The following is a 25530-nucleotide window of genomic DNA, read 5'->3' on the forward strand; positions in this document are numbered from 1 at the left end:
TGGTGTCTCTAAATGGGGCTTGAACCCACAGCTGTAGTTGGTAATACAGTGGGGTGCAAAAATGTGGGCACCCCTTGTCAAAATGCATTTTACTATTAATATCTAAGTGAAAAGAAGCAAACCTAACCTCATGGTACAAAGTTAAACATGACACATTTCATCACATTTTAAAGCAAGATTCTTTTTTTTACTTTTTTTAAATTTATTTTTTTACTTTTTACAGTTCCAAAATAATAAAACAAGGAAAAAGGCCTTGTGCAAAAGTCTGGGAACCCTGTCAGCTAGTACTTTGTAACTCCTCCTCTGGCAACTATCACAGCTTGCAAACGCTTCCTGTAGCCAGCTAAGAGTCTTTCAATTCTTGTTCTTGGAATTTTCCCCCATTCTTCCTGACAGAACACCTCTAGCTCATAAATATTCTTCGGCCTTCTTGACTGCATTTTGACAGAGATTTTCAATAATATTCAAATCTGGGGACTGTGAATGGCCATTCCAAAACCTTCATCTGTCTTTCCTGGAGGTACTTCAAGGTGTACTTCTCTACAAATGCTTCACCCCTTTTTCTCCAAACATACCTTATATATGCCATTTAGCTGAAGCTTTTATCCAAAGCAGCTTACATTGCTGCTTTGGATAAAATTCACCTGTAGGATAAAAAGGGCATGGCCATTTTAAATACTTTTAGTTTAACGTGGGCACTTATTTTGAAGAAATCCTCATTTACATAGACCGGAAGTGGTTCCAGCGAGCGCCAACCCATGATCCAATCACATTCATCCTTTGCCGGCGGTTGTTTTTAAATGTGTAGGAAATCTGAACACAAGTTTCTAACAGAAGAAGAAGACGGAACACAAGCGTGACTAGCTGTCAATATATCCCGTTCAACATCAACTGGAGTGGTTATTGGTTAAGTATTAAGGTAAGTGAGTGCAAATGGTAGGCTATCATCTAGGCTAGATGATCTAGCTTGGAATCTCGCTAATTCTACAGTGTTGATCTGAATAACGTTAGCTCCCTGCTACTACCTCGACCAGTCTCATCATGACACGAGTCATGTCTCTCGTTTCCCGTTGTTTGTGTGATCTTAGCATCAGAAATAATTGACCATTAGCGAGATCATTCATTAGACTAAAGTAATTTTGTTCTTGTTAAGCAGAGCAACAATTCTCAAGAAAAGAGTTTCAGATACACGAAAAAGCCTGCTGCATCCGTCGACTTCGGTTACCTACATTATACCCAATGTAATTGTAGGGCGATGACCATGGCATGCTGAGTCAGTTAACTAGTCAACTATTAACTGTTGAAACTCCGACTGGTGTGTCATATGTTGCCTTCAAAACAAAACGTTTACTCAGTCACTGACCACAGGCACAGCTCTCATCTGTCATCATGTCTTTCTTGCCTTTCATGTCTTTTCATATTCTCTAGCTGTGAGAATGGCAGAGGGAGGACCAGAATGGGACAACTGTAAAGCAAATATTCAACCCTCAGGAGAAAGACGGACTGCCATCCTAAGCCACCAAGATGGTGCAGATGTTCATCAGAAGTATGTCAACCAACATTGTTCAACAACTACCAATGTGTTGACCTCCATACAGTATATGCCATGGGCTATTCTATTAGGGGCATAACTTTATGTTGCCCATGTCTCTGTCTGGAATAAAGCCCAATCCGTTTGCCCCTACAGGGCATTTGAATCAGAACTTCGCATGTACTCTGGAGACGACCCACTTGATGTTTGGGATAGGTGAGATTACACCCACCACCACATATATTTGTCGTCACCCTTAAACCAGAGTGACAATAACCAACTCAATAACTGTGGCTGCTGTGTTTTACAGGTACATAAAATGGACCCTCCAGACCTACCCCCAGGGTAGCAAAGAGAGCAATCTGGCAGCCCTTCTGAAGAGGGCAGTGGAGCCCTTTGTGGATGACAAGAAATACTATGCTGATGCTCGTTATGTAAACATCTGGATCAAATTGGTAAGTGGCAATATGACATGGGAAGGTTACCAAAATAATACACCAGTGACTTAGACGGCTTATTTTGAGTACAGTTTGATGTATTTCAGTATAATGTATGTGCATTGGACTACATTAAAGCACAAACATCAGCTAACATGCTCATTTTTCACTCAACCGTTTGCATTGATGCAGATGAGAAATTAATGATTTTACCATCCTGCTGTGTTGCAGGCCCAGAACAGCATGAAGCCTGAGAGTGTATATGGCTACATGCAGGCTCAGGGCATCGGGGTGACCCAGGCTGCCCTCTACATCGCCTGGGCTGAGGAGCATATCAAGCACGGCAACTTCCGGAAGGCAGATGCCATCTTTCAAGAGGGGCACAAGTCCGGAGCCCAGCCCATTGATAAACTCCTGCAGTACCACAAGTGCGTGATTCAACTCGCTCTTTCTTTGTGTGATCCTCTGTGCCATCTATGGCAATAGACTCTTAGCCTGCATGCCCTGTGGGTCCATTGGAAGGTGATTTTATTTCAGCCCAGGACTAGCCTACCTGATTCAACTAATCTTGGGCTAGTTGGCTTGTTGAATTAGTTATGGTAGTACTGGAATGTAATGTTGCTGTATGATGAATTTGTTATTTCTGCTATGCTGAATATTTGCAGTGCGCTCCAGGCCCAGGCTCAGGAGGAAGATGAGCCAGGCCTTCCTCCGAGAACCTGTCAGGTAGACCTGAGACCCAGGGGGAAGACAAAGGCAGTTGCACCAGTCAATCGGGGGGAAGTGGCAGTCAAAGGTGATCTACAATCACTGATCTGCGAGAGGACAAGTAGGTTGTTGATGTTGTCGTTTTGCCGTTAAGAGAACTGATATTGTCTTCCATATTCAATGCTGGCTCTGTGCAAAGATCTGTGAAGTGGCTAAAATCCTGACTGCTTAAAAATGTGCATTTATGCACCGAGCCATGTTTTGTCCCCTCTGTTGTTTTTGTGGGAAAAACAACAGATGGGATGCTGAACATTTTCTTAAATTCCTCCGTAGTGTCATATTTAATGTGAGGTTGAACTATTATTAGTCCTTTATTTAACCAGGGTAGTCATATTGAGACAGTAGCCTCTTTTTCAAATGAGCCCTGGTCAAGAAAAGCAACACTTAATTAAAAAGACACCACATACAGTATAAAAACATACAATATACAACAGAAAATAACAACAGAAACGGTGAGCAGATACAGCCTATAAAAGATAACCTAAGGACATTTGCATGTATCATTCAAAGTCTCTGTAACATACAGTTTGAAGTCAGAGAGTGGAATTATGAACATGTTAAGTTTCAACTTTTTCTGAAGTACATTCCACGTTGATGGAGCATTAAACAGAATGCAGTTTTACCAAATTCAGATCTAACATGAAAACGATGTTTTCCTCTCCTTGGTAGGTCACTCTCGAGGACTGAACTTCCAGTTGCCTCTACCTGCTTGCATCAGCCAGAACTCCTCGGTCACGGTGTTTGACGAGAATCAGGCCTGTTCGTCTGTAGCAGCAGAACCGAGTCTAGAACCCTGGATGGTTCCGGCCCAGCACAGGTCCAAAGACAACAAACTGCCTGGGAAGTGGACCGACACCAAGGTTAATTAGGCTGCATTTTACACCGCAGGTCTTAATGCCTAGTTCCGATTTAGTGCCTATATCAACATTTTTTGAACGCCTGCTTACACCTACTTTTTCAAATGACCCATATCTGACACCCGTGCTTACACTCGTAACACTTGCGATGCGACCTGCATGCGTACATTGAAAACCAAAGTAACATCCGGACATTTCCGGTCCCAAAATATTGTTACTTTGCTCACAAAAGCCTCATAGATATTGTGATAGAAAGCCTCAGTTTATTTCTGGAACAGATTCAGGATGATTAGAATAAATATTATAATAAAATATTTAGATGGGGATAGGTATGAGGCTCTTGTGTGCAAAGTAATGATGTTTTGAACCATATAAAGGGAACTGACTGGTATGGGAGTGAGGTATTTTCTGTGGAAACATTGAATTTGTTCAAATTGAAAGTTGTTGTTGTTGTTGCTGTTGTTGTGACCATGTCGGTCCTGTCACCCCCAGATGCCCCAGAAGTCCTGGTCTGACAGCAGTGTGATGGTCCCTCCCAGCAGGCCAAACTTCCAGCCCTTCTCAGATGAATGTGACCAGACCCCATCTGTGTGAGTATTGCAGTAGGATGATGTTTCCCCATAGACTGGGTCAGTTTTATGGTAATCTTGGTAACCATGGTTATGGTTAGGGTCTAAAGAGGGTAAGAGGGAGTGATGTCTTTCTTTTTTTTCTTTTTTTCTGAGTGGGCCAGTCCCACTCATATTTTTCTTTTTATTGTGATAGAGACAGTAGAGGTTTTGACAGGAAGGATGGGTGAGAGAGAGAGAGAGAGAGAGAGAGAGAGAGAGAGAAGGGATGACATGCAGGATATGTCCACAGCCGGAATCGAACCGGGAACCCTGCAGTTACGTGGTCAACACTTAGTCCGCTACGCCACCTAAGCGCCCCCGAGTGATGTGTTTCTAAAACCAACTTCTACCTGGACTGGAGTGTACTCGCACTGATTTAAGCCAGTCATTGCACCAGAGAAACATATCCAATTGCAGGCCTCAAAGTCAATCTCATCATATGTTTTTGTCAATTGACTCTTTTTATTTTAAGTGTCTGATTGACATGCAAAAATGAGTCTGACAAACTCCGTCCCCTCCCTTCTCCTGCAGGTCGCAGGAGGAGGGCAGCAGCGAGGCCAGAAGGAGCATGTACTGCAAGGACCTGCTGTGGCGTGGGGTCAACGAGTTCAGCTTTGAGGAGCTGCGCGCCGAGCGGTACCACAAATGCATACAGCAGGAACTCTGCGGTACAGATTTGATAAATGTTTAACTCCTTGATTTAAGAATACAGTTATAATGCACATTATACGATTTGTTATAAGCATCAGACGATATGTGTTGAACATATCGTACAGATCAATTACATGTTCCCAGGAGACTATTCATTATACACTATGAAAACCATGACAATTATTTATAGTCCCTGGTAAAAGAGAGTCATGTGTTGTTGCACGCCAAATAATCCTAGAATGACATTTTCCTAAAACATTTTCCTAAAAACGTTTCCATCCTAAAACAATAATAATAAAAAAAAGAATGATCAAAAGGATTGCCTTTCTTCATCATTCCAAAGGTAAACCATCGACCTTAATCGGTGTTCTCCTCCCATTCTTTCCAATAGACAAGGATGCCTACCTGAGTAAAATGACAGAGGACCTCAGGCAGCAGATCGAGGAGAAAAAGCAATTGCTTTTTTTACGCAAGTGCCAACAACAACAACAACAACAACAAAAACAACAACAACAACCACAGGCAAGTGTCAAAGGTTCCTGATGATTACCTACACAAGTTGAACGTTTGAAGGTACGCATTCTGTATTTGGCCAAATGTTTCCTTAAATTCGGCTTCGGCCAATAATAACATGAATTTTTAATTCGTTGCATCCCTATTTATCACCGTCGTCATTATCTGACCTACGTTTTGCGACTGAAAGTTTTATTATTGCAATAATAAAATGTATTATGCATTATACATTGATCCTGAGTGGGGAGATTTCCTGTTTTAGTATCCCTTTTGTCTAATAGTAAGGGAAACATATGAAAATCTGCGAAGTAAATCGTTACCAAAAATTTTCTTCACCAATGTGTTTCTAAAGGTGTGTAATAACATGTCCTAAAAGGTTGAAATTCAACTCCTGTGGGAAACCTCATAAAAAACTGCTCAAAGTTGGGGTACCGAAAACCGATTTTCGAAAATTCGAAAATGCTTAAATTGGACTTGAGTAACTTTTGAGGGGTCAAACTAGGCATTGTTCATGATTCTGAGTTGATGGCAAGCATTTAATTGTCACCAAGACCACTTCCTGGTAGAGAAACTGCCACGCCCCTTTCTATTTACATATACATTTATTTAAATTAGCTGCATAATACTCAGAGCAAATACTGATCCACCATAGGTCAAATGCTTCAGGAGTCAATGTCTGAGTCTTCTTCAACAACATCATGAATACCATTCTTGCATGTAATGCCTTTACAAACTCCACATGCTGAGATGCACTTGACAGCATTTTTCTTGCAGCTGCATCGCCGGTTGCTGCAATCTCCATTACAATTGCAGCTTGTGAACTGGAGTAGCTCGTCGGGAGCCATGGGGTCTAAGGTTGGAACTGGCTCATAACCATGAACACCTAATGTCCATCCATAGTCACTGGGGTCCAGAGACATGCTCTGTAGAAGGATCCAGTCCCGGGTCTGTAGGTAGGCACGGAGAGAATGCTGTGCAGCTGCACCCTCTGTTGGAGGTAGAGTTTCTGGTTTGATCAGCCCAGCCGCTGCCTTTCCCGAGAACATGTTGCATCGAATTGCACCCAGAGTAGTACCTGGCCCATGGTGAATGTACTGGAAGATCCTAGTACCAGCCTGAATCACTGCATCCTTGGTAGCGTGTATGTCAAGGAAGATGTCCATATGTTCGTCGATGTCCCCTGCACAAAACCTGTAAAAGAATGCACTTCAAGGTTTGTTTCAGATATTTCAATATACAAATATTTCATTATGATATAATATTATTATTATTACCTGTCAAACAGAGTTGTTTTCCCATGGCCAGCGATAGCAGAAACCGTATCACACCCAGTGAAGGCGTGACAAAAGAGCAGGTAGCGTCTCTTTCTATCTGAGAGAGCTTCTCGGATCCTCTTGACATCATAAGAGCCCTTCGATGTGGTTAAGAAGAGTGGGTGGTTGGTGCTTGAGCTATGGTGCACCAGCATTGCCAGCACGTCTGCGTCTTCTGCCTGCAACTGAAAATAGAAGAAGATATGCAATGCATGTTCAACTATGTGAAAATATATAAAAATAGTCAAAACTCTTCTTTTAAAGTAGTCATAGCTAATGCAAGTAAAATACCTACACAAATGTTACTGACCTCAACAAAGCCATCTGTAGCAGCAGCCAATGCCTCTCTCACAATCGAAGTGTCAGCATCATTGTCACTCTGCTCCACGGTGATGTGAATTTTTCTGAATGTTGAAGAGAGGAGGTGAATGAGCTCACTCTTGTTATGAGTGTTGTCCAAGAACTTCGCTCTTGGTGTCCAGTGTATCATATCCGGTCGAATCTGGAGGTCACAGCATGACTTCTTGGTACGTCGGATGTGGTCATGATCTTTTGGCGATCTGTTATAGCCATCAAAGACCACAATGATCCTTTGAGAGTTACGGCCAAGACACTGCACGTAGCTTAGGTAACTGTTGCCAATCTCCTGCCGAGTCTGACCTTGTTCCCACGTCACCATGTAGAGAAGCCATCCGCCATCAACCACCAAAGTGGAGCAGGGTTGGTTAGTGAGTTCAAGTGGATCAGTTAACTCCTTCAGGCTAGTCTTGGAAAAGCCTGCCTTGTTCGCCTTGTTCATTTTCTGATCTTTGTTACTGAAAAGGGACAATGGGACGGGAGTCAGCTCATACTCCAAGCTTGTCTCAACTGTCATATCCCGTTGGGCAAAAATGATCAGTCAGTTGAACAACTTGAGTGAGTCAAGGTGAATCTTCTTCTCGTTGATCTTGGGAATCTTTCTGAGTGATGACAGGGCTTGTACCTTTGACTTCACCTCCATGTCACTGACTGTCCATCCAGCTTAATCTGCATCTCTCTCCCTACTTCAGCTGCTCTCTCAGCATTGACTGGGTCATCTCCTGTGCTTGTGAATCCTGTAGAGAAAGATACAAGCATCTCCTTGTCTCGATCATGGTCGAATGGGTTGTTCTCCTCAAACCATTGGAGGGCAAGTTCAACTGCTTCAGCATCTCGCTTCATCTGTGTTTTGGCAAGGTCTCTGTGGGGTGGAGCATGTTCCTTGACATCTTCCTCCATGCACTGGTTGACATTGGAGAAGTGACTGAGGGTGAGCACCCAGCACTTGTGGCCAGAATCACTGTTTCTCATCCTCCCTCTGCTCAGTCCACCTTCTGATTTGGCTGCCTTCATTAATGTCTGCTCAATACAGATGTCACACCAGGTGCCAGACCAATCATGGCTGGAGTAACGGACAACATGGTTTCCATGGGCAGTGAAACTTTCTATGGTCTCTTTGTAAGCAGGCAACGTTTCAAGTTCCTTCATGGGTTGACAGTACAGCCGTGCACCTTTGGCATATTGATGATGGCCCGCAGCTGCAAAGATGTCCAGCATCCTGGTAGCAATGCAGGACAGGTGCCCCTTGTGGTCTGCAAGCCGCTCACTTCGGATGAAGGTCTTGATCACATCTACCATGTGGTGGTACTGCACCCAGAGTGTAGGCGTTCTTCCTCCTTCAGCGAGTCTTTTGAAGTTTTCTTCAAACCTATGTTCAAACAGTGCCACTACTGGATCTGTGTGTCGGGCTCCCATCTTACTATCAGCCACCTTCTCCATTAAGGTCCTCATTTCACCAAGCTCCTCCTCAGTGAAGGCATGTTTCATGATGTGCTGATAGATGGCTGCATCAATGAGGAGGTGGGCGCGGATAGCCTTGTCAAAACACCCCCCATCCAGGATGTGCTCTTGGTGACAAATACATGCTTGCAATCAACTCAGAATCATGAAAAATGCCTAGTTTGACCCCTCAAAAGTTACTCAAGTCCAATTTAAGCATTTTCAAATTTTCGAAAATCGGTTATCGGTACCCAACTTTGAGCAGTTTTTTAATGAGGTTTCCCACAGGAGTTGAATTTCAACCTTTTAGGACATGTTATTACACACCTTTAGAAACACATTGGTGAAGAAATTTCTTGGTAACGATTTACTTCGCAGATTGGTCAAATATCTGGTAAAATGCCCTTACTATAAAGCATCGTCAGAGAATACAGTTTTTTTTAATGCTTTTTGCTTCTAGGTTGATCAGGAGAACAACTCTGGTGTGCAAATGACAGAGTCTGGATCTGAAATGCAGATCCAACAACAGTCCCCGATGCCATTCCAGATCTATGATGAATCTCAGTCTGGCTCAATGCGTGCATCTGGGTAAGCTGTTTACAGTCCCATCACAGTGCTTTCTGCATAATTCTACATATTGCACATCTTTACTGAAACAGAGAAATGATAGAAAGATGGGGGGGGGCAAACATTTATTAAAAAACATCACTTCTAAAAGATATTTTGAATATGTAATTTTGAAGATATAACATACACAATATATATACCGTATACACAGATATAACAATATATTTCATGTATGACAACCATTTCATATTTTCTCTAGGACTATTGCCATAGAACACTTTACTTTCACACTTTTAACATTATTATTGTGGAATTTATGATAGGATAATTAAATGTTGTCTTTCCGGATTTTACAGAAACTCCATTCCGCATCCAAATGACATCTCAGGTTTGTGCTTTACTGTGTGTTGTATGTATCCATACTGGTACACTGAAGTAATACACTTTCAAATGTCATCATGGAAGTTAGACTTGTGTCTTTGCTAAAGATGTTATTATTATTTTAGATGACGTTTTCCAACCTCCTACACAGAGGGCTTTTGGCGTGAGGATTCCAACCTTGTTTCCAGGTAGGTTTGAATGTACAGTACACAACACTTTTTAACTCCAAACAGTCAAACCTGCCTCAAAGGTGTTGAAAACAGAATTCTTAATTGTCATCATCGGGCAGCTTTATCTGTGTACTCAAACTTAATCTGACATTCCCTTGTATAGTATCCAACCATGCACTATTACATGTATTTAGTTGCTTTTTACCACTTTCCCCCTCAGCAGGTAGCAAAGTACGTCTCTCTGAACAGGCCCTTGTGTCCAAGGTTAGTGTATACATATTTAAAACTGTATTTATACTCATTTCTTTTCAAGTTACTTGAGAATTAATACATCTTCGTCTTTATGGAACAATATTTTTCTAGGTCTATATTCTAGGTCTATCTATCTATATGTCACGGTACATGTGGGAATACGGTACATGTGGGAAAACTAGGGTTAGGTGCTAGGGTTAGGGTTAGGGGTAGGGTTAGGATTAGGGTTAGGATTAGGGTTGGGGTTAGACATGCCAGCATGTACCAAGTCGACGTAGCACCTAACCCTAACCCTAGTTTTCCCACATGTACCGTATTGCCACATGTACCGTAACATATATAAGGACACAGAATACTGTACACCTAAGTCTTTGACCCTCTCATTCGTTGCATCCCTATTTATCACCGTAGTCATTATCTGACCTACGTTTTGCGACTGAAAGTTTTATTATTGCAATAATAAAATGTATTATGCATTATACATTGATCCTGAGTGGGGAGATTTCCTATTTTAGTATCCCTTTTGTCTAAAGCATCGTCAGAGAATACAGTTTTTTTTACTGCTTTTTGCTTCTAGGTTGATCAGGAGAACAACTCTGATGTGCAAATGACAGAGTCTGGATCTGAAATGCAGATCCAACAACAGTCCCCGATGCCATTCCAGATCTATGATGAATCTCAGTCTGGCTCAATGCGTGCACCTGGGTAAGCTGTTTACAGTCCCATCACAGTGCTTTCTGCATAATTCTACATATTTCACATCTTTACTGAAACAGAGAAATGTTAGAAAGATGGTGGGGGCAAACATTTATTAAAAAACATCACTTCTAAAAGATATTTTGAATATGTAATTTTGAAGATATAACATACACAATATATATATATATACACAGATATAACAATATATTTCATGTATGACAACCATTTCATATTTTCTCTAGGACTATTGCCATATAACACTTTACTTTCACACTTTTAACATTATTATTGTGGAATTTGGAATATGATAGGATAATTAAATGTTGTCTTTCCGGATTTTACAGAAACTCCATTCCGCATCCAAATGACATCTCAGGTTTGTGCTTTACTGTGTGTTGTATGTATCCATACTGGTACACTGAAGTAATACACTTTCAAATGTCATCATGGAAGTTAGACTTGTGTCTTTGCTAAAGATGTTATTATTATTTTAGATGACGTTTTCCAACCTCCTACACAGAGGGCTTTTGGCGTGAGGATTCCAACCTTGTTTCCAGGTAGGTTTGAATGTACAGTACACAACACTTTTTAACTCCAAACAGTCAAACCTGCCTCAAAGGTGTTGAAAACAGAATTCTTAATTGTCATCATCGGGCAGCTTTATCTGTGTACTCAAACTTAATCTGACATTCCCTTGTATAGTATCCAACCATGCACTATTAAATGTATTTAGTTGCTTTTTACCACTTTCCCCCTCAGCAGGTAGCAAAGTACGTCTCTCTGAACAGGCCCTTGTGTCCAAGGTTAGTGTATACATATTTAAAACTGTATGTATACTCATTTCTTTTCAAGTTACTTGAGAATTAATACATCTTCGTCTTTATGGAACAATATTTTTCTAGGTCTATATTCTAGGTCTATCTATCTATATGTCACGGTACATGTGGGAATACGGTACATGTGGGAAAACTAGGGTTAGGTGCTAGGGTTAGGGTTAGGGGTAGGGTTAGGATTAGGGTTAGGATTAGGGTTTGGGTTAGACATGCCAGCATGTACCAAGTCGACGTAGCACCTAACCCTAACCCTAGTTTTCCCACATGTACCGTATTGCCACATGTACCGTAACATATATAAGGACACAGAATACTGTACACCTAAGTCTTTGACCCTCTCATTCGTTGCATCCCTATTTATCACCGTAGTCATTATCTGACCTACGTTTTGCGACTGAAAGTTTTATTATTGCAATAATAAAATGTATTATGCATTATACATTGATCCTGAGTGGGGAGATTTCCTATTTTAGTATCCCTTTTGTCTAAAGCATCGTCAGAGAATACAGTTTTTTTTAATGCTTTTTGCTTCTAGGTTGATCAGGAGAACAACTCTGATGTGCAAATGACAGAGTCTGGATCTGAAATGCAGATCCAACAACAGTCCCCGATGCCATTCCAGATCTATGATGAATCTCAGTCTGGCTCAATGCGTGCACCTGGGTAAGCTGTTTACAGTCCCATCACAGTGCTTTCTGCATAATTCTACATATTTCACATCTTTACTGAAACAGAGAAATGTTAGAAAGATGGTGGGGGCAAACATTTATTAAAAAACATCACTTCTAAAAGATATTTTGAATATGTAATTTTGAAGATATAACATACACAATATATATATATATACACAGATATAACAATATATTTCATGTATGACAACCATTTCATATTTTCTCTAGGACTATTGCCATATAACACTTTACTTTCACACTTTTAACATTATTATTGTGGAATTTGGAATATGATAGGATAATTAAATGTTGTCTTTCCGGATTTTACAGAAACTCCATTCCGCATCCAAATGACATCTCAGGTTTGTGCTTTACTGTGTGTTGTATGTATCCATACTGGTACACTGAAGTAATACACTTTCAAATGTCATCATGGAAGTTAGACTTGTGTCTTTGCTAAAGATGTTATTATTATTTTAGATGACGTTTTCCAACCTCCTACACAGAGGGCTTTTGGCGTGAGGATTCCAACCTTGTTTCCAGGTAGGTTTGAATGTACAGTACACAACACTTTTTAACTCCAAACAGTCAAACCTGCCTCAAAGGTGTTGAAAACAGAATTCTTAATTGTCATCATCGGGCAGCTTTATCTGTGTACTCAAACTTAATCTGACATTCCCTTGTATAGTATCCAACCATGCACTATTAAATGTATTTAGTTGCTTTTTACCACTTTCCCCCTCAGCAGGTAGCAAAGTACGTCTCTCTGAACAGGCCCTTGTGTCCAAGGTTAGTGTATACATATTTAAAACTGTATGTATACTCATTTCTTTTCAAGTTACTTGAGAATTAATACATCTTCGTCTTTATGGAACAATATTTTTCTAGGTCTATATTCTAGGTCTATCTCTCTATATGTCACAGTACATGTGGGAATACGGTACATGTGGGAAAACTAGGGTTAGGTACTAGGGTGCTACGGTTAGGGTTAGGGGTAGGGTTAGGATTAGGGTTGGGGTTGGACATGCCAGCATGTACCAAGTCGACGTAGCACCTAACCCTAGTTTTCCCACATGTACCGTATTGCCACATGTACCGTAACATATATAAGGACACAGAATACTGTACACCTAAGTCTTTGACCCTCTCAGAGGTTCCACCACCTTTTCAACAATGCATGCCTGGTTATCTTTCTCCAAAACACAGAACTTGCCAGAGACAACGCAGTCCCTGAACGAGGAGGCCATAGTCTCTGGCCACCTGTACAAGACCCTGTGCGCCAGCCCTGACGACACCAATGACTTTGCACAAGCTGCCAAAATGGTGTCTTCCCCCTACATCGGCACCCTGGGACACAGGAGGAGCTCACCCAACATGGGTGGTCTTACAGAGGACCTCGGTGCCCTGAAACACCTCAGGTATACTTATGCCAGCTAAAGTTGATTTGACTCAAGCCGGACAGACACTGTGCCATTTCAGCCACAAACTTGCCACGAGCCAAGTTCTCACAACCAACTTTACGTATCGCATATAAAAGCGGGTTATCTGCAGTGACTTGACTTGCATAGTGTGAATTGGTCAATGACATGGAGAGAAGCCACGATCACGCTGATTTGAATTGACCAAATTTCCTGGTTGCGGTCCTCTCTAGAGGTGCTCCGAGGTGATGTAGTAGCCTCAACCAATGATGTTGTAAACAGTGGCAATGCGCAAGTTGCATTTGGGACCATACTATAGAATACTTAAAAGAATAGCTACATAAATACAATTTGTCTAGATTTTGTCTCGTTATGAGACTCAATGGTTGGAGTCATTTAAATGTTGTCTGTGATGCCCAGATACATGATGCTTATTCCCACATCCGGTGTTCATTATGTGGAAGGTCCATGCCGTGCATAAGCATAAGTGCTTGTTGACCGAAATCAGACTTTTCTATCACGCTTTCTAACAGAACGGAGGGCTCCGCAAGCTCTGCATTAGATACACAGATGATGATGATGATAATTGGTTGACAGCCGGTGGGGGAGGTACATTCTACGTCATCACCTCACTCCGCCCGGTGTTTGCAAGTGACCTGACGTTCACAGAGATCGCGCTTGGACCCTAAACGCTAAAAAAAACTTAAGTCTCCAAACACTCAAAGACTCAGATTCCACCATCAATGACAAACCTAGCTTTAGATCTGCCATAGATCTGGGGTGACCTTATTCCCAATTGACTCATGACCTGTTTCTCTGCAGCCCCATCGAAGAGGCCAGCCTTGAGGTGTGGAACTCCATGGCCTCCGGCCCCACCTCCACATCCTCCCAGGGCACCTCGTCTGGGGGCAGAGCCATCAGCCATCTCAGCAGGCTGGAGGAGGGACACACTGATCTTGAAGTCATGGACCAGTTGTCACTATCTAGTGAGTCTGTGGCCCTTTTATGTTAGATTCTTCACATGCTCTTCTCCATCCTCCACTAGCTTCCTTCTCAAAAAGCGATGGCAAGGCAAGTTTATTTGTATAGCACATTTCATACAACAGGGGCAATTCAAAGTGCTTTAAACAAATTTTGGGATTTGAATATAATTCGAATATTTAAAAAAATTATACTATTTGAATGCTGAAATGGCCATTCAAACGTGTATTTTATTTTTAAACACATCTTGGTGGGTTGCAAGACCAGTCTAACTCAAGGAAGATACACCTGGCGCCACAACCAAGTGCTAAAGTGCTTGGCTGCCGAACTTGAGCACAAGAGGGTAACCACCAACGCCATGCCTCTAAATGCCCAGACTACCTTTCCACGGAAAACAATCTTCATCCGGGAAGGGGAGAAACAGCGGACCAAGCCATCACCTCCAGACTCAGGCCCACTGAACGCAGCCCGGGATTGGGAAATGCGGGTAGACCTCAGCCAGAGGCTCACCTTCCCACCCGAAATTGCAGCGACCAACCTGCGCCCAGACCTAGTCCTCTGGTCCAAGTCCTGCCGGCGTGTCTTCATCGTAGAACTGACGGTCCCATGGGAGGAGGCCATCGATGAGGCATTCGAACGGAAGAGGCTGCGGTATGCCAACTTAGCAGTCGAAGCAGAGGGGCGGGGCTGGAACGTGAAGGTGTGGCCAGTGGAGGTGGGCTGCAGAGGCTTTGTAGCCAGCTCCACCACAAGGCTCCTGAGGGCAGTAGGGATCAAAGGACAGGCCCAACGGAAGGCAATTAAAGAACTGTCCACTGCAGCAGAACGGAGCAGTCACTGGTTGTGGCTGAAACGTAGGGACCCAGCATGGGCTCCCAAATGACCACGTGGTGCCACCGTGCGACGCACACCCAGGCCTGATCAGCCTGTGGTGGGCCAACCTCGGCAGAGGGTGTCTTGTGATAAATGGCCGAAACACCCAATGAGGTCGGGGACCACAACTGAAGATGTGTCGTACTGGTGGCACCACGTGATCATTGCCAAATTCCACTCCACCCAAGAGGACATCTCCAGCTCCACTCAGTCAATTGTTGTGCTAATTATTTAGGGATTTTAACATCTAGTCCTATTAAGAATCCTTAAAAATAAATAAAATGTGTTGGCTAACGTTGGTGAATCTCGCCCATGTCGCTTGGCCTACCCGCAAGTGAAAAACGAAATTCTTGTGTGAAGAACAATAACGTTTCTGAGTCTAAATCACAATCTCGCGAAATGGAAAACTTCTGTGTGCACTGCTGTGCACTAACGTTACTTTACAATGGCTGAGATCTCCACTCCGAATTCTAATGCGATTATAGAGAAAACTGACAGCCCTAACATATAGCATTTAAAAGAAATGCAGAAAAAGAAGGATAGTAATAAAAATGGAAATAAACATGGCAAGAATAGATACATACAGCCTATATTTGCAGCAAATTGGATTATGCATCATAAAACTCATAACTGCTGCAGGTATAAGAAGTATAAAATGATAAAACGATAAAGTATATTGATAAAACGATAAGAAAATATGTATTCAAAAAGTTAAATAGTTAATGGATAAACGGCATAGATAGAGTATTAGTGTTTAACCATAACTGCTGCAGAACACAGGTTTTTAGCTTAGCTTTAAATATTTGTAGGGTTTGGGCCCGTTTGATTTCTTCAGGGAGTTTGTTCCAGGAGCATGCAGCAGAGTGACTGAATGCTGCTTTACCGTGTTTTGTCATTGGAGGAGAATATCTAATTGGAGGAACCTAGATCTACTCCAATGTGTTTTGAGTTGGAAGTGAGTGGAAGATGAAGCAGAGGACACAAGGAGACATGTTTCAAGAGAAAGAGCCCAGAGAAAGGGCCTATGAACAAAGAGTTATGGAGGGGAAGGTTGCACATGATTCTACTCTCAAACTAATACTTGTAAAGATTCAACCTTTCTTTTTTCCACCCCCCCCCCCCACTTTCTGAAATCTTAGGCAGAAACCCAATGGAAGACCCTTGCAGTTTGAGTGTTAGACGGCGGTTGCTGGATGGAGTCGACTTGAGTACCTTTGTGAACCTCCATTCTGAACCTGGACCCGTCCCCACAGTGGAGGAAGGTGCTGGGGTTGTTCTAGGTAATTCAAACAATAATCAATTCAGATGTATGGATTAATAAATGGATCGATGGATTTATTGAATGCCAATGAAACTGTTCATTCATTGAAATGTATACAGGACCTCCTCGGAAAAAATAAGAGCATCTCCAGGGGTTTAATACTGTTTTAAATCAAATAAATGGATCGACTGAAGGATAGATTACTATAGGACCTTTCATTTCAAAGTCTTTTAAACAATCTCTCTCATTGTCTTGAAGGAGACCAGACCATCTCTGTCTGCTCCAAGATTGTGGACTGTGAAATGTTCTCCATCTATTCGGGTTGGGATGGCAGCGGGGATGACGTTGCCCTGAAGGTAAGGCCGAGTGAAGAACCGGTGGCGTTCAGTAACCTACAAAGGAATAGCCTATATTCTAGGTTTTAGAGAAAAATGGAAACATGCATCAGTCCTTCAATAAATCATCATGTAACATGGAAACCCTTCCTTATTTGTTCAGGTGGAGCACTGCACAGTGCCCTGGGATTTCTACATCCGCTCAAGACTGAGTGAGCGACTAGCCAAGGACCAGCAGGCATCATCACCCACTCACAAGGCTAGCCACTGCTTCCTATTCCAGGACGGCTCTGTCACGGTCCACAAGGTCCTCCAACAAAGCACACTGAGGGTGAGTCGATTGTTCAAGATTCAAGATAGCTTTATTGTCTCTCCCGCATAAATTAAATAAATGTTGCTTTTGATTCATGCTTTTCAGAGAAAAGAAATTGTGAAAACTTTTATTGATCACTTTTATTGACATTCCAGCAGACATTAGGCTGCTATACCAATACAGAAATACAAACAATAACTGAAAACTAGAGAGGGACAATTCCTGTGGAAATTGTGAAGTGTGCTTGCCCCTCACAGCCAGTAGGGGGCAGGTCAGTGGCCAAAACCTATTGTTGACTGTCTGACCAATAGAACTTTTCAGCGGTTGAAAACCCTGATAGACTTCAAAACTGATCATTTTGCAAATAATACATTAAAAGTAGCACTGACTAACGCTAGTATAAGCTCAACTTGTCATTCTGGAAAATGAAACGGCAAAAAAAAGTTCGGTGCATCCAGGAGCACTTTGAGCTGCAACATTTGCAGGAAAAGCGCTATACAAATAAAAGTTATTATTAATATTATTATCCCTACTTTTAAACTGTCTTTGAGAACATAGCAATCGATAAAAAAGTGTTAAGTCATGACAGTCCATGATGGATGAGGAGTTCATTATGAGGAAATAATGACAGACAATCACAAAGGTACAAATTCTCAAACATAACGCTTGAAAAAAAAGCACCTTGTACGTAAATCAAATTCAAATCAAATCAAATTTTATTTGTATAGCGCATTTCTTACAAGATGCAACTCAATGCGCTTCACACAATGAAAATGTTCAGTCAATCAGTCAATCAATCAATACTGACAGAGCCGCGAGCAGGCAAAAGTAAAAACCTGTATACTATGTAGCCAGGAAAAAATTCCCTTGCAGCCCTCTACCAATAGAGCGACTACTAGCCAGTTTGCCTACCAGTACCCAGCGGTCCCCAAGGGGAGGCCAAGGACCACCGGTACAAAGCAAGCAAGCAAGGGCAAAAACCTGTACACCATGTATCCAGGAAAAATTCCTTGCATATTATCGGCGTACACTCTGTCCATAAATTTAGTGTTATATTTGCATCGTTCTGCATCCGGATGGTCACAGGTCCTGCCAAAAGAGAATCTTAGGCATAGTTATGATGCAACAACACAATAAAGACAATAAAGATGACAGCAATACAACCTGATGGTGGTCCTGGTACACCCTTGTACCGGTTCCAGTACTGCTCTAGGTGCTATTTGGAGCTGAGAGTGCCTCATCAGCACCCGGGTCCATTTTCCTGTCAACACAAATCTCAAAACACGAGTATGGTGTAATGGCCTAGTGATCCTAGTTCTATAATGTCCAATGTCTCCCGTAGTATCAAAAGGCGACATTGAATAAGTAGGTTTTGAGGTCACGCTTAAAAATGTCCTGAGTTTTAGACAACCTCAGGCCCTCAGGTAGGGTGTTCCACAATCTAGGAGCATATATGCTAAAAGCTGATCCTCCAAATCTCTTTGTCCTAGCCTCTGGCACTATTAAAAGTTCCGTGCCACTAGACCGTAGGGGTCTAGCTGGTGTGTATCTTATGAGCATGTCCACCATGTAATTGGGTGCATCACAGTGAAGTGATTTATAAACTAGTAAAAGGATCTTAAAGTCTATTCTATGACTGACAGGGAGCCAGTGTAGTGATCTCAAGACAGGTGTGATGTGCGCTCTTCGTTTGGTCCTAGTAAGGACACGAGCAGCAGCATTTTGAACCATTTGTAGTCTATTTATCATTTTTTTGGGGAGACCTGTCAGGAGAGCATTACAGTAATCTAGCCTACTAGTAACAAACGCATGCATTAATTTTTCAGTGTCTGCCTGGGAGAGAAATGATTGTACCTTAGTAATGTTTCTTAGATGGTAAAAGGATGTTTTAATAGTATTATTAATATGAGTTTCAAAATTTAGATCTGAGTCAATTATGACACCAAGATTCCTGGCCTGACACTTAGTGTTAAGAGCTAGTGTTTTCAAGTGTGCAGATAATTTCTCTCTCCCAGTTTTCTCGCCAATGATCAATACCTCTGTTTTTTCTTGATTGAGTTGGAGAAAGTTTTGTGTCATCCAAATATTAATATCGGCAATACAATCTATCAGGTGGTCAATCATCTTGTAGTCGTTGGGAGTTACTGAGATATAAAGCTGAGTGTCGTCAGCATAGCTGTGGTAGTTAACGCTATGCTTCTTGATAACAGAACTGAGGGGTAGCATGTATAGGCTAAAGAGCAACGGTCCTAAAATGGACCCCTGGGGAACTCCACAGGTTGTGCTATAATTTTTTGACTTATGGTCACCAAGGGCTACAAAGTAGTCTCGGTCAGCCAGGTAAGTCCTGAACCAGTTCAAGACCGGACCTGAGAGGCCAACCCAGTTTTCAAGTCTCTCAATAAGTATGGAATGGTCTACCGTATCAAAGGCTGCACTTAAGTCTAAGAGTACAAGAATCGAGAGTTTTTTCGAGTCTGCATTTATCCTAAGGTCATTTGTTACCTTAAGCAAAGCGGTTTCTGTGCTGTGGTATGATCGGAAACCTGACTGAAGTGGGTCATACCTATTATTTAAGACTAGGAATTCATGAAGCTGTCTATACGCTGCCTTTTCTAAAATTTTGCTTAGAAAAGTGAGATTTGATATTGGTCTACAGTTTTTGGGATCAGAAGGATCTAGGTTACTTTTTTTCAGGGTGGGTCTAACCAGGGCAGTTTTAAGCGCCGCTGGAAATATCCCTTTAAGTAGGGAGTGATTTACAATGCCTAGTATGTCATCAGACACAGATTCAAAAATTTCCTTAAAAAAGGTGGTAGGAATAGGGTCAAGAGGACACGTAGACGGTTTAAGCTGTGACACAATTTTACCTAATGTTTCCGTACTAATCATGGTGAACATGCTCATAGTCATGTTCTGTGGCGGCGGATCTGTGGTGCTACACAAACCTAGTCTTTCCTGAGTAATACACATTCTAATATTTGTTATCTTATCCCTGAAGTGGGCTGCAAATTCCTCGCATTTGGTGACAGAGGCTGCGCCGTCTAGAGTTTTAGGAGCAGGGTTTACAAGGCAATCAATTGTCGAGAACAAGACCCTAGGGTTATTCTTGTTTGTAGATATTATCTTTGAGAAGTGATTTTTTCTAGCATTTCGCATTGCCAAGTTAAAGGCAGATAGATGTTCTTTAAAAATATTCTGATCAATCTGTAATTTGCTCTTTCTCCATCTGCGCTCAGCTTTCCTACATGTTCTCTTTAGGAGATTTATTTCACTGTTTCGCCATGGTGCTCTCCTCTTGGCTCCAACCTTTTTTAATTTGGTAGGTGCCAGGGAGTCTAGGGCCATTTTTACTTTATTGTTAAAGGTAATTACTAAGTCGTTTTCACACAACGTGGGAGTTGTGTGATTACTGTTCATTAAAGCTTTGAAATTCTCAGCCACTGCAGGGGTAAGATAACGTTTTTTAACAACACGTTCAGCATTGCTTTCAGCTTTACGTGTTACAATGGTAAAGAAAATACAGAAATGGTCAGAGAGGGCCAGGTCGCTGATACCTGATATTGAGACCTCAAGACCCCTTGTAATCACAAGATCAAGGGTATGGCCATGATTGTGAGTGGGTTCATTGACATGTTGGACAAAATCCATAGATTCCAAGAGGTCAATAAACTCCCTAGCCCTCAAGTCAGCCCCATTATCAACATGAAAGTTAAAATCACCAGTGATAATAATCCTATCATAGTTGGGATGGATAATGGATAGGAACTCAGAGAAGTCAGGTAGGAAAGTAGGGGCTGGTTTCGGCGGCCTGTATACAGTTACCGTAAGAGTAGGTGGTTGGCATGCCATAACTGTGGCATGATATTCAAAGGAGGAGAATATATCAAAGGATATGCTCCTGTATGATTGTTTACATTAATCATCAAACGATTGATTAATGTACGATTGCGGATGCTTCTTTCTTTCCCTCTGCCCCCACCCAGGAGCTGGCAGAGTTGTGCTCCCATGGTCGGGTTGTGGCCTCTATGAGCGTGAAGCTTGTGGAGCTGGTTAGACGGATGCACTCCTGCCACCTAGTCCACGGAGCCCTTAGTCCAGACACACTGTTCTGGAATCACAGGTACCGGCTCACATGTAGTAAACATTATAGCTCCTAACATTACCGTATTTTCCGGACTATAAGTCGCGCTTTTTTTCATAGTTTGGCTGGTCCTGCGACTTATAGTCAGGTGCGACTTATATGTCAATATATATATATAATTTCATACTGACTGACATGAACCAAGGAGTAAACATTACCGTCTACAGCCGACAGAGGGCGCTCTGGGCCGCTCTGGGCTTGTGACAACTATATGCTGCTAGTATACCCCTGAAGAAGTTATCTAAAACATTAGCTTGTTGAAGCTAAGCAAACGGTAGCTTGGTGAACTTGCTTACTGGTAACTTGCTTGTTGGACTCGCTGGCTTGTTATGTTCATTTAGCCTATTCAGCCTCCCAGGTATGTTCTTTATGCTATTGTGTTGCTGAATAACTGTTAATGTGTTATGTTAACATACCAGACTTCTATTCAGCCTGTTGTTCTGTGTGCTATTGTGTAGTTGAATAAACTTGCCTTTCCAGATTAAATGTCTGTTCTTGGTCTTGGATTTTGTGAAATATATTTCTAAATAAATGCGACTTATAGTCCAGTGCGACTTATATATGGTTTTTCCTCTTAATGCCGCATTTTTTGCCTTATACTCAGGAGCGACTTATAGTCAGGAAAATACGGTATTTATAGAGCACATTTGTATGCATACAAGCAATATAGTACATTCATAAAACTAATCGCACACTCACAAACTCCTCACCTTGGACTCCAAGTCCAAGTGTTAATGTTTTTCCCTTCTCTTTGTACATGACTGGTTTTGTATATAGTGCATTTACCATAATTATCACTGTTCCCTGTAGTTCGAAGGAAAGCGACGTTGCGGCGATAGACTTCTCCTGCTCTGTGGACCTGGATCTGCAGCCGGACGTAGCGTCAGCCCAGCGCCTCCCAGCAGCCCAGGCCTTCATCACACAAGGGCTGCTAGTCTCCTCAGCCAGCCCCTACCAGGTACAGTATTCGGTTGTTAAGTCGTGACGTGTTTCTGGGTCCAATGCTGGCTCCAAAAGAGGCGCTCTCTTCGAAATGCCGCAGTAATAATAATAATTCGTTATATTTGTATTAGGGCTGGGCAAACGATAAAAATTTCTTTTTCGATAATCGCAAGAATTAACGATCAATTATCGATTACTCGATAAGCTTTTATTTCATTTAAAAAAAGTTTTTATTTTTTTTCCTTGAGGAAAAAACTTTTTGGGTGTTGCTATTGCACACATTCATTCATTCACATTCAAACTAGACACTACAGTCAGATAACAATCCTCTTAAACAAGGCAGTGAGTAGCCTAAATTGTTTAACATAAAAACACATTTTACATTATAAATAAAAATATAGAAAATAAGTAACTCACCATAGGAGCAGTAAAATCTGGTGACACGTGGACAAACTAATTTCCATTATTATTATTATGAAAAAATATATATATATATATATATATATAATATTAATGATTATCGAGCAAAATATGTTGTGATCGACCAAGATCCTTATCGATCAATTATCGATCGTCGATCATTGATGCCCACCCCTAATTTGTATAGCCCTTTTCCGAGGCTCAAAGACGCTGACAATATGGGAAAAACAGGAAAGTGCTGTGTCCCTTGTTGTATGAATAGATCCGAGTCTAAAAAACGATTGAACTGTCATTCTACCGCTTTAGTACACTAGTACTCTGGTGCGGGGGATTTTTGGTTTGGACCCGGAAATTGCTAAACGTCACGTGTGACGTCAGATTTAACAACCGAATAGCCCCCTTTCTCTAAACACTATCTGGAACCAGTCACTGAAATGTCTAAAGGATCCCTCTGTAGCTTAGTTTGTAGAGCATGGCGCTAACAACGCTTAGGTTGTGGGTTTCATTCCCGCTAGGACCATATATACTGAAGAAATGTATGCACTCACTGCAAATTAAGTCGCTTTGGATAAAAGTAAATCAATTAAAATATTATGTTATTATATTATCAAAGAGTCAATTTAGATTAAGATGTTTTGACACGCAAATTCAGTGGAACAGCTGTTGGGCATTGTAAGGCTTTAGCTGTTGTTAAACCGTATAACTCAATAACTACAGTGTGGCATTGTGCATATTTTTAATTGTTTAATTTACGTAATGGGACGGCAATGTCTTTTCTTCTTTTGGCTCTATATTTAGAAATGACAACACTTTTTATACATAGTCCCCCTATTTCAGGCCTCCAAAAGTTATGGGACAGATTAATACAATGTCCAAATTAGGCACTTGTTTATTTTGGTCACAATCCTTTGCATGCTATATGATGCTCTGTCAGGTCCGTACTGCAGCCATCTTCACTTGTTTGTTTTGAGGTCTTTTTGCCTGAAATCCTACCAGGAAATTAAATGCATGTTCAATCGGGTATACATCACTGTATTCACGACTTGAGACGATCTTGAGACGAAGACGGAGTCTTGGACTCAAGTACCAGAACACTGTCTATTGTATGCTTGACATTTAGTGCTGCTGTGTTCATTGTTTAATTAGCTATTATTCCGTCTTTTGTTACAGGTGGACCTCTTGGGCATTGCAGAGACAGTGCACACACTACTGAAGAATACAAGCATGCGTCTGGTCAAAGATAGTTCTGGGTGGACAGTAGAGGACTATTGTGACACAAACCCAAGGTTTGCTTATAGTGTATTTGCTCCAGAGTAATGTAGTGAATGGTGGAGTGGAGTATCTTGCCCTAAGTGGCTATTGAACTCACAACCTTCCACTTACCAACCGCTAACCACAACACCAAGAGAGTTAACTCTCTTATAAGGGTCCAGCTGCGGCCGTTGCACTGTAAACTAACTTACACAGCGCGCAGTTGAATGATGTCTCAGACTCTCAGTTCCACACTCAATCGTCATAATAAGATAATAATTACTGAACTATATTAATATTATGGTTGTGTATGTGTGTGTTGTTTGTCTGTGCATGATTAATACAAAAACAACAACTAGTGCTACGGAACCGACATTAGTTCTATTGGTTACTTTGCGTTTATTTGAATGGGGATTTTTTTTTAACTGTCAACATTTTTAAAATCGACTTTTAATCGACGATTAATCGATTATTCTGTCCCATCCCTACTCGCTACCTTCCGTTTACCAACCGGCCACGCTAACCACAACACCAAGATAATGAACTCCCTTGGCAGAGCTGTTAACAGGCCTTATACAGGGTTAAAATACTGTATACTTGTCTGTTGTGAGCCTACAGGTGTATTGAGGACTGTTTTAGAACTGCACTTAGACTTTGGCACTTCCATGTAACATGGAAATACATTAAATCCATCCAAATAAACTGAAATATCTTTGTCATTGATTGTTGTATAGAGGACATTGCCTAATTGTAATTTCTGTCTTGTTACTCAAGTTCGCTCTTTCTGCTTTGCAGTGAACAGATGGATGTGTTTTGGAGCAAGTTCTTCCGGACCACTCTCAACTCTGGAGATAAGACTTCCCTATCTGTTCTGACAGAGTTGCAGGACCACTTAAAGAAGTACGGCTCTGCAGCCTGACATGTTTTACATGGTTCAGTCCTCACTATTTGACAAGGCTATGTCTCTATCACAGCCAATAGTTTATTATCCTTTTGTGTTGTATGTCTTCATATGTGTTTGTCGATATGTTTGTTGTATTAATTATCTTTGTTTGTCCCTAATAATGAACCAATATTGTTTCTTATCTATTTTTGGGGCGGCTGTGGCGCAGGAGGTAGAGTCGCTGTCTAATGAACACAAGGTTGGCAGATCAGCCTTGCATGGCAGCTTGCCGCCATTGGTGTGTGAATGTGAATGTGTGTGTGAATGGGTGAATGAGAGGCTGTTGTAAAGCACTTTGGAGCAGCAAAAAAGGCGCTATATAAGTGCAGTCCATTTACCATTTACCATTTAATTCAGATTGTTCATAACTGAAAATTAAACGTTTGCAATAATGTCTGGCTGATATGTTTTGAATTTGAGGGTATTATTCATGTGTATTGTACATGTATTGTATAGATATGGCCAGCAGAGGGTACTTGACATGTGGCTGACTGAATCTCTACATGGCCAGCGTTACCTAGCAACTAACCTTGTTGATATCAGGCTTTCGTAGTTTAGAAAGCCTGGGGAAATCCTATGCAGAAAGTAGCTACAAAGA

The 25530-nt window shown here is 41.6% G+C and overlaps 1 protein-coding gene across 1 annotated transcript; it reads left to right on the forward strand.

Annotated features, from left to right (window-relative positions):
• Positions 1–1524: 1524 nt before the first annotated feature.
• LOC308154243 (mitotic checkpoint serine/threonine-protein kinase BUB1 beta-like) lies at positions 1525–24908 on the forward strand (the record flags this gene model as incomplete). Its single annotated transcript, XM_080527411.1, has 16 exons — positions 1525–1546; positions 1666–1747; positions 1842–1986; positions 2200–2396; positions 2634–2797; positions 3406–3596; positions 4086–4183; positions 4736–4840; positions 13203–13469; positions 14292–14455; positions 16843–16940; positions 17083–17250; positions 21219–21355; positions 22187–22334; positions 23909–24024; positions 24785–24908. The coding sequence occupies 16 exons, from the start codon at positions 1525–1527 to the stop codon at positions 24906–24908; spliced, it is 2226 nt and encodes a 741-aa protein (XP_080383537.1).
• Positions 24909–25530: the final 622 nt, after the last annotated feature.

The sequence above is a fragment of the Nansenia antarctica genome (assembly GCF_963989245.1).
Source record: "Nansenia antarctica genome assembly, chromosome: 3".
NCBI classification, from domain to species: domain Eukaryota; kingdom Metazoa; phylum Chordata; class Actinopteri; order Argentiniformes; family Microstomatidae; genus Nansenia; species Nansenia antarctica.